General features: G+C 46.6%; 1 protein-coding gene across 4 annotated transcripts in view; it reads left to right on the top strand.

The window, feature by feature from the left end:
• Positions 1-10,106, top strand: part of USP7 (ubiquitin specific peptidase 7 (herpes virus-associated)) — a 37,003-nt gene that overhangs the window by 16,174 nt on the left and 10,723 nt on the right. For all 4 annotated transcript variants that reach the window (XM_014545089.1, XM_014545090.1, XM_014545091.1 and 1 more), the window contains 8 exons: positions 1,904-1,986; positions 3,978-4,087; positions 5,452-5,608; positions 6,728-6,872; positions 7,188-7,318; positions 8,540-8,674; positions 9,096-9,197; positions 9,362-9,467. In XM_014545089.1, coding sequence (XP_014400575.1) covers positions 1,904-1,986; positions 3,978-4,087; positions 5,452-5,608; positions 6,728-6,872; positions 7,188-7,318; positions 8,540-8,674; positions 9,096-9,197; positions 9,362-9,467 — 969 coding nt within the window. The remainder of the gene's footprint in view (positions 1-1,903; positions 1,987-3,977; positions 4,088-5,451; positions 5,609-6,727; positions 6,873-7,187; positions 7,319-8,539; positions 8,675-9,095; positions 9,198-9,361; positions 9,468-10,106) is intronic.

Below are 10,106 nucleotides of genomic sequence, written 5' to 3' on the forward strand. Positions count from 1 at the left end.
GTCCACCCCCCCCCACCCCCCCCCCCCAGCAATGTGTGGGAGCTATCAGTTACCAGATTGAATGTTTTGGTGGGAGAATGGTGCTCTCTGGGTTTTAATTCACACTACAGATCATGAAGTGGTCATTTTTTCCAGTACCTATTAGTAATATGGCTATCTTTCTGAACATAATGGAATACAGTTCATAAAACTTGCAGCCAAGGACATTAAGTTATCATCACCTGTGTGATTTCTGTTGAATCACCTTTGTCATCTTCATGGCTGTGTTTGCCGGCTTTGTGGTATGCCTGGTAATCTTTCATTGGATGCCAGCTGTTGTGATTTTGATGGGTATTGCATGCGCTTAACCTTTGTTCTAGGGCACAATTAAGTTACTTGTCAATAATTTCAAGTCTTGCTTTTCAACTTTATCAGGTGGGAGCACAACAGTTTTTAGTTAAGGGCTAATTTGTCCTCACAACTGAGGCAACACCTGAGTTTCAGCCTGAAGTCCTAGGAGGCTTTCCCCTGAGGCAGGAGGGAACACAGACCAGTCTCAGGCTGGTGTGAGCTCTGGGGCCCGTGCCTCTATCGGTGAGGTGGTTTGTCCCCCGGCCCCAGATAATGTCCTCACTCTCCTGAGTACAGTGACCTGCACTCACCGAAGGCTCCAGGACCCTGTGTGCGCCACTGGCGCTCTCTTCCTCCACAGCTGTCTTCCCTTGGGCTCCCTGTCCTACACATTTGAGCTTCCTTGGCCCCTCAGGCCTGTTTGAGTTTCTCTTCCCTGGAAAGTACGCGTAGTTGGGATACTTGCGGGCTCTCTCAGAGGTCACCGCTCCGCACTGCCTGTCATCCAGAGTGTGGGCAGTGTTGTTTTCCACGCAGTCCAGGGTTTTACCGGTCCAGTGCAGGAGAGGAAGTCCGGCTCCTGTTACTGTCACCAGTAGCACAGGAGGCCTTCCTGTCTGCACGCCAGTTCTGGGTGGGGTCGCTGAGGCGTTCCCCCAGAGTGGGGCTCGCCTTTTCACTCTTTTTGTGTAACAGAATTTCATAACTTAAGTGATCACCAGTGTATCAATCTTTGTTTTTGGTGTCCTAAGAACATCTGCCCTGAAGTCATAAGATATTCTCTTATCTGTTATTGTTCTGTCTTTTGTTTACCTACAACCCACCTGTAATAGTTGTTTTTGCATGTGTGGGATGTTAAGATTGATCGCCACCCCTCACCCCCTCCACATGGATGTCAAATGGTCCCATCATATTCTCCTCATTGCTCTGCGATGCAGTTTAATGGACACTTACATGATACTTAAAGTGCACATCGTATTTGACATGCGTATGCTTTGTGAGGGATTACTTTCATCTGATTAGTGAACACATCCGTCACCTCACGTGTTTCATTCCTGTTTTTCTTTTGCAGAGAACACTTAAGTTCTACTCTCAGCACATTTCAAGTGTACAATACGGTTTTGACAACTATAGGCACCATGTTTTACACTAGATCCTCAGACCTTACTCATGTTATATCTGAAAGTCTGTGCCCTTCACTACCCTCCCTACTCACCACCCCCCGGCCACCCCCATTCCCTCTCACTTTCTACACTCTCTTAATAATTGTAGCTTTATAGTAGGTGCTTGGGTCACAATTTGTTACTTGCTTTCATTAAAATCTTAGAAAACTGACTCCATGTTATTTTTGTAAGAACCTTAGCAAACCATGTCATGAGCATTTAGGTCTTTGCTGGATTAGTGAAGGTGGTATGGCAAGTTTAACTGCTCTCTGTTCGGGGCTGAGAGGTACTGCTTGCAGTCAGTCAGTTACATTCCCTTCCCTGGCATTCCTAAATGTATGGCGTTGGCTTTATTGTAATCAAAGCTTTACTGATAATTTCGGCTGACTTTTTCCTTTCTCTCTTTAAAGTATTTGAATCATTTGTGGATTATGTGGCAGTAGAACAACTAGACGGTGACAACAAGTATGATGCCGGGGAGCACGGCTTGCAGGTAACTTGGACATTTGTACCAGTGTCTTGGTGTAGCTTTTCACTTTCTTCTCAAATCTTTTGCTTAATTGTGAACTAACAATTTCCTCGTAACTTTCCATATGCTGCTGTTATTTAGAACTCAAAAGGATTTCATATCTTAGCCTAGACAGTATATATTAGAGAGCTCTGAGTGTGCGGCTGGTGGGGTTGAACAGGAAGGGGTAGCGAAGGTGTTAGCAGGACATTGAAGCAGTTTGTTATCAGAGGTAGGACTGTCACCGGCACACCTGAGGCTCTGTCCCCATGTTTGACGACTTTTCCAGTTCACTCATTCGTTACTCTGTTTCTCCCGTTCCTGGTGTCAGTGCACGGGCTCTCCTCACTTTCTCCTAGTCACACATAGAATTTCCTAGGCACGTGGAGTCTGCATTTGCCTGGTGGTAACAGTTTTCTGAGGATCCTGACTCCAGAATGAGGAGTCATTTTCTGTTATCTGTTCCATGATACTTGGTGCCCCACTTGTTTTCACATTGCCCTTCAGGAGCTCTGGGCTTCTGGCAGAGCAGGGAGCGTCCACAGTCGGATAATTCATGGTACTGATGTGCCATTTAGCAGTGGGCCACAGGCCTGCTCTTCTGCTTGGTCGGGCCACTCGGGACACCAAGCAGTAAGTCACCTGGATGTGCCAGGACATACCTGTGTTACTCAGGAGAGTTACCCTTATCCACACTGGATATTTGGGGTCTGGGCAAGCAGTATGTATTTCAGCATCATAGTCTCAGAGGACAGTGGTGGAGAAATAGTTCTTTTATTATTATTTCAGGGTGTATTGAAACCATGCCAGTCCTTTGTGTGGCAGTAGGTTCTGGGATTTGTTTTTCCTTCCAGATGCCCTATCCCCTTAAATACACTAATGCACATCATAGAGCATTGCCAAGTAGCTTGCCTGACACAGCTACCAGCTCCTTTAGGTGGTCGTTAAAGTGCCGAGGGAAAGTCTGGGTTGGAAACCAACCTGATGAGGGTCACAGGTGGCCTGGAAGTGGTTGAGTTGGCAAAGACTTACTTTCGTGAGGGAAAAAGCATTGGCTGAGGTGGAGCAGAGATGGGAGAGGCGTGAGCGCTGTGCAGGCACAGGCCCCAGAGGAGCCGAGTTTGGGAGTTGGGGTGTCTGCACAGGCAGCAGCAGGGAGAGGCCATATTGCTGGCACTGACTCAGAACGTTCTTCAGATGTGTTTTGAGCAGTAAGTGCTGTGAGTGTGCTCCACAGTGTGTGCTCCACAGTAAGATGGAAGTCCGGGGCAAGGACGCCACTCACGGAGAGTCCCCCAGCATAGCCGCTCGCTGTGCGGCTCTGTCCAGGTCTTCCTAGCACTCCTTCGCTTGCCTTACTGCATTTGCTCTTAGGCTTTTCCACCTGGTCGTTTTTTCTGTGTTCTTCCATATTTTTCATAGTGTTCAATGACTATAAAATATGTCAGAAAGTGACCAAACCTTAATTTACTCAACTATTCCCTTGTTGCTGGATATCAAGATAGAATGTCATCCTTAGGGAACTCTCACATGCAGTAAATATAGGTCTAAATATTTTTTTGTTTGTTTTTGTTAATCATCACCTGAGGATATTTTTTCCAAGATTATTTAGAGAGAGTGGAAGGGAGGGGGGAGACTGAGAGAAATATGGTTGTGAGAAAGGCACTTCCATTGGTTGTCTTCCTGCACTTGCCCTGACTGGGGTTGGGGATAAAGTCTGCAACCCAGGTATGTGCCCTTGACTGGGAATCAAACCCATGACCCTTTGGTGCACAGGCCGACACTCTAACCACTGAGAAACACCGGCCAGGACTAGGTCTAAATATTTTAAAGGCACCCTAGATGGATGCCTATACATCGCCTCTCCCTATCAGCAGTCCCTAGCACGTTCCAGTCTTGCTGAGATACTGCTGCTTTCATTGCTTCAAGAAATAACTAGCTTTGAACTAAATTTGCATTTCTTTTTCAATGTTCAGGAAGCAGAGAAAGGTGTGAAATTCCTAACATTGCCACCAGTGTTACATCTACAACTGATGAGATTTATGTATGACCCTCAGACGGACCAAAACATCAAGATCAATGATAGGTAATCTAAGTGGGTGTGGAGGTGTGAGTTAATCGTCACTCGAGTTTTTGGGGGAGGGGTGTTAATCTCAGTGCTTTTTTTAGTCTGTATATGTATTTCGGTCTCATCTCTGATGTATTTAGGTTTCCCTTCTACCTAGGTGCCCAACAGCTGTCATTTTAAAGGAATACTTTTGCTTAAAATTTGAGCTGCTCTTGTGTATCGCCCTCTCAAGGAGCCCTAGCCACTCTGCAATGTGGCAGGTTGGAGTCTGTGAGGAGGGTGTTCCCCACTCCACAGACTCTGCAGTACCAAATGCAGTGTTATATTTGTCTAAACAGGACTCTCCGATATATTGTAATATCTCAGTTGGTGTTGACTTGTAGAATGTGGTACAATTTTCAGGAATCCTGAAGTAGGTGTGCGTGTGCCTTATTCCAGGTTGGTCAGCCACCCTTCAGACTTGAGGGGGAAATGTATGTAACACAGTCAGATTGCTTGCCACCAGCTGGGTTTTGGCTCATCTGCTTATCTCTTGTCATTCTTGCCTGTGGAGAATAGAAGAAATTGTCTCCACCAGACCCCACAGACTGGCAGTCTGCAGACTAAATCCAACCTGCTGGTGTGTTTTGTTGGGTCCTTACCTTGGTTTTGTTCCTATTTTTATTGGAACTCATTATACGATTTCATATAAAAGTCCATATTTCTGGCATCTTTTAGGAATTCGGAATATTTGGTGACACTGGGCCAGAATTCCCGTGGCTCAGGCGCTGCCCTTTTGGGGTCAGTGTGCATGCTCTGCCTCGGGCCCCAGCTGCCCAGCTCACTTCCTTCCTGCCTCTGACAGCACTCCCAGTTACCATTTCATTTAAAAGCTATGGAGCCAATAAGTAGAATCCAGGGTATTTTTAAAAATCATAGGGTGGGGTTCTTTTTTTCACGTCCTCCTCCAGTTTTGATTTCCCCACATTTCTCAGCCTGCAGGCTACCCTTAGTGGTCCCAGTCCTGCACTGTCAGAATCACTCATTAATACACACGCAGAATTATTTCCATCCTAGAAAAGTCACTGTGTACATTTATCACAAGACTCACTGTTGTGTTGTACCCTTGGATTGAACATTCTGTTAGATATGTCAGTGCTTTATAGCCATTTTTCTCACATCTAGCTTCAGATCTTATATTGACATATAAACAATGATTTGTTCTAATGAGTAGGAGCTGCCTCAGAAGCAGTTCATAGGGCCTCCCTAGTCAGATTCTTACTTCACTTTCCAAATAAAGATGAGCCAGTCAATTAGAAGGTCTAGCAATAAATAAAGCCTAGGAGAGAAATGTTTTACGTGTAAATGAAACCTGGATTTCTTTAAAAATGTTTTTTTAATAGGTTTGAATTCCCCGAACAGTTACCGCTTGATGAATTTTTGCAAAAAACAGATCCTAAGGACCCTGCAAATTATATTCTTCACGCAGTCCTGGTTCACAGTGGAGATAATCATGGTGGACATTATGTGGTTTATCTGAACCCCAAAGGGGATGGGAAAGTAAGTGCTGGGCGGGGCGGGGTTGGGGAAGGGGGGTGGAGTTGGATGTGATTGCCTATAGGGGACTTACTCTGACACCAGCCCAGCCTTTCCCTGTTCCTCCTGATCGCTTGTTAGCAAACGAGCCTTCTTGGCCTCTGATTGATCTGTATGTTCTGATGTGTATTAATTGCTGATACTCTAAAGTCGAATAGTAAATTAGTGATCATACTTTCTGTTTGTATCTCTGTTAGTATTGAATGTCGGAACTCACAGAATTCCTTTGCAACTAAAATGAGGCACTTATTTTCCACCTAGGAGTAACAACAGAATAGTTCTCTGCTACCTGGGCAGGGAAAGCAGCATTGATTATATGGTATTCCACGTGCCCTGTTGTCCACACTGTGCGGTGCTTCGTCTTTCTTGGTTCATGTGGATCTCATACATAATCTTCCCCAAGGGGAGCAAGTGAGGGTCTCAGGGTCTGTGTCCAGCAGCATAGGGCCTGGGAGGATGGCAAAGTAGGAGCCTGCCTGGCTCATGCTAAGGGAACCCTCACAGCATCTTTAATTGTGGGGCTGAGTACCATTTAAAATGACTTAATCCCTGATGAAGAGACTGGAACATAGCTTCGTACAGCTCTGCTTTTTTTAAAGTCAGGCCCTTGCTATGATAATCTATCCATAATAATAAAAGTGTAATATGCTAATTAGACCGGACAGCCGAACATCCTTCCGGACGACCTTCCAGACAAAGCTGGGGCTGCAAGGGTGAATTTTGTGCATCGGGCCTCTGGTCTATATATAAAAGCCTAAGCGACCATTACGACCAGTTGACCAAACGACCAGTTGCTATGACACGCACTGACCACCAGGGGGCAGACACTCAACACAGGAGCTGCCCCTGGTAGTGGTCAGTACGCTCCCACAGCCAACTTCCTGCGGGTCCTCCTCCCGGCCGGCCGGCCAGCCCCAGTTGCTGGCCAGGCTGAGGGGCCCCACCTGTGCACGAATTGGTGCACTGGGCCTCTATCTAGTATGTCATAAGGTATAGGTGATCTGTTCTAGGAAAACCCCGCGTGAGAGCTTGTGTGCTCAGAGCGCTATCTCTCTGCTGATGTCTCGTTGCTCTCCTGTCCAGTGGTGTAAATTTGACGATGACGTGGTGTCAAGGTGTACGAAAGAAGAAGCAATCGAGCACAATTATGGGGGCCATGACGACGACCTCTCCGTCCGGCACTGCACGAACGCATACATGTTGGTTTATATCAGGGAGTCCAAGCTGAGTGAGTAGAGTGGCCTGTCGTGCTCTGCACTGTGGGGAGCTTTGTAGTCGTTTCATGAGTCATTGCTGTGGTGTGTAGGCCACGCTACAGGGACCTCAGCTGTGTCTCCTGTGCAAACCCATGCTCTGATTAGTCTTCCTTGCTTACAACATCTAGAGGCAGGAGGGGTTGGGCTTGTGGGCCGTGATGTGGACTTGTGGCACCCAGTCGTTTCCCATTAATAGATTGCTATAGCAATGATGACGTGAAACGGGGACCTTCTAAGAAGGAAAGGAGAACCTGGCAGAGGTGAATGAAGATGCATTTGTCCTGCAGGTGAGGTGTTACAAGCTGTCACCGACCACGACATTCCTCAGCAGCTGGTGGAACGATTACAAGAAGAGAAAAGGATCGAAGCCCAGAAGAGGAAGGAGCGGCAGGAAGCCCATCTTTACATGCAAGTGCAGGTCAGCCTCAGCCTCCTGGGGCCCTGGTGGGAAGGGGGCTGCTGAGAGCCACACTGCTCCGAGGGCTGGCATGAACCTGGGCTATTGCTGACAGATGAGAGATTGCTCCGGGCAGCCCTTGAGTGTTATTAGCTGAGTGACTGTGTAGGCCAGTTTCCCGACCATTTGGAGTATACAATTCAGTTCAGGGTAAGGACATAGATATGAGAAGTACCAGAGCACCAATACATTAAAGTATTTATAAAAAGTGTCTTAAGGGGTTAGAGGGGTGAAGGCCTCAATGGAAGGGTGCGTAAGAAGGGAAGGCTCCCATCGGGAGACTAGCACAGCCCAGATGCGGTGTGGGCGGTGGCATGCCAGGCCATGGAAAGCCTGACACAGTATGGAGAAGGCAGGAGAGGTCCAGCAGGGAAGTGAACTCCCAGGTGCTCCTGGTGCATGGCTCAGTAGTGATTACCTTCCAGGAAAAAAGTGCATTGTGTATCACCCTCCTCCCTTTTTTGGTAACAGGTTGTTACTGATTTCTTTTTAGAGAGGAAGGGAGAGGGAGAGAGAGAGAAACATCGATGAGAGAGAAACCTCAATTGACTGCCTGCCCACGCCCCCTACTGGGGATTGAGCCCACAACCCTGGCATGTACCATGACCAGGAATCGACCTGGCAACCTTTTGGTGCATAGGATGACACTCAACCAACTGAGAGACACCTGCTGGGCATATCATATCTTTATATTATTTGGTGATCACCATATAGATGGATTTCTAGCTAGTGCTTTTTAGATGAGTTAAGAATGGCTGCATGAAAATGTAGGCTTTTGTCTTTCCTAAATACATACTTGATTTCATTCTTAGTCATTTTGAAACTTTTCTCCTTGGGTCTTCTGAAGAAGCAAGACTAGTTGTTTTCAGCATTTTATTATTTGAACTTACTATTTTTTTTAAATCTTCATCCTAGGATGCATTTATTGATTTTAGAGAGAGGAAGGGAGATAGAGAGAGAGAAAAACATCGATTGGTTGCCTCTCCTATGCAACCCAACTGGGGATGGAACTCGAAACCTAGGTATATGCCCTGACCGGGAATCGAACCCATGACCTTATGGTGCTCAGGACAATGGTCCAAACAGCTGAGCCATCCCGCCAGGGCTGTTTGAACTTGTTCTTGATCAGCATGGTCTCATTGTATTTGTGTGTCAGTTCTGTGTGTTTGTGCATGTTTTCAGATAGTTGCAGAGGACCAGTTTTGTGGCCACCAAGGAAATGATATGTATGATGAAGAAAAAGTCAAGTACACTGTGTTCAAAGTGCTGAAAAACTCTTCCCTTGCTGAGTTCGTCCAGAACCTCTCCCAGACCATGGTGAGTGCCAGCTGCTCTGCTGATGGTTTATTTTGACTTCCACGCGCCACCCTCCTTTATACCTGGATAAGACAGTACCTTTTGGGGTAGGTGCTGTGTGCAGGCTGCCTGAGAAGTGAGGTAACTGACCTGCACTCATTTCCTTCTGGGTGGTGCCTGTGTCTGCCTTGTGACTAATGTTTCAACTGAATCAGCAGTGAAGGAAAGTTGAATGTGAACTCGAATCTTCTCTTTTCTACCCCTTCCTGTGTTTCTTTTTCTTTTTCTTTTTCCTTTTGTAAAATGGTCACTTGAGTCTTGGAATACTAGTAATCCTGAAAGCAGGGAGATCTATGATTATTTTTCTTATAGTCATAGAATGGTTACAGTGATACAGAAATAAAATATGAATTAACTTTGTTTTCATTTAATTTTTTTCCAGGGATTTCCACAAGATCAAATTCGATTATGGCCCATGCAGGCGAGGAGCAATGGAACCAAACGACCGGCGATGTTAGATAATGAGGCCGATGGCAACAAAACAGTGAGTGTTGTTGACCGCTGCACACCTCAGCGTGCTCCGCTGCTGGGGCTGCAGCATGCCTCCCCCGTGGTCCAGTCGGATACGTTTTTTCAGTACACGAGTATAGCTTTTCACTCTCACTCTGCATTAAAATTTTCTGAAATTGGCATCTCTTTTGGAAATAGATGATTGAACTCAGCGATAATGAAAACCCTTGGACAATATTCCTGGAAACAGTTGATCCGGAGCTGGCCGCTACTGGAGCGACGTTACCCAAGTTTGATAAAGATCGTAAGTGCCCACCAAACACCCAGCCACCACCAGGGCAGTGTAGTTGGGTTCCTGGGCCATCGTTCCAAACATATTGCCTTAAATGTTATTCCCTTGCAAAAAAATCTTAGTAATTCCAAAAACGCTCATAAACCCCTGTTGTGGTCGAGGCTTCATGATGAAGTCAAGTAGGACTGGCCGTGGACTGTAGTGTCCGGGAGCAGAGGAGGGGAAACAGTATTGAGGCGTCATGTTCCATCTTCAGTTGTGGCCCCATGTTTGCTGATCACATTGGTCCTTTATATACCGGCAGATCACACAGAGCAGGCATTGCAGCCTCTCTCTCAAGGGCCAGGTGTAAATACAATGGACTCTTGCATAGCATGGGCTTGAGCTGCATGGGCCTACTTATATGTGGATTTTTAAAAAATTGCTGTATGTATTTTCCTCATGATTTCCTTAATAATCTTTCTCTAGCTTACTTTATTGGGAGAATATAATATACTAGAGGCCCGGTGCACAAAAATTTGTGCACTCGGGCGGGGGGAGGGGGGTCCCCCAGACCGGCCTGTGCCCTCTCGCAGTCTGGGACCCCTCGGGAGATAACGACCTGCTGGCTTAGGCCTGCTCCCGGGTGGCAGAGGGCAGGCCCAATCCCTA

This window comes from Myotis brandtii, unplaced genomic scaffold, assembly GCF_000412655.1.
Source record: "Myotis brandtii unplaced genomic scaffold, ASM41265v1 scaffold397, whole genome shotgun sequence".
In the NCBI taxonomy this organism is placed as follows: Eukaryota; Metazoa; Chordata; class Mammalia; order Chiroptera; family Vespertilionidae; genus Myotis; species Myotis brandtii.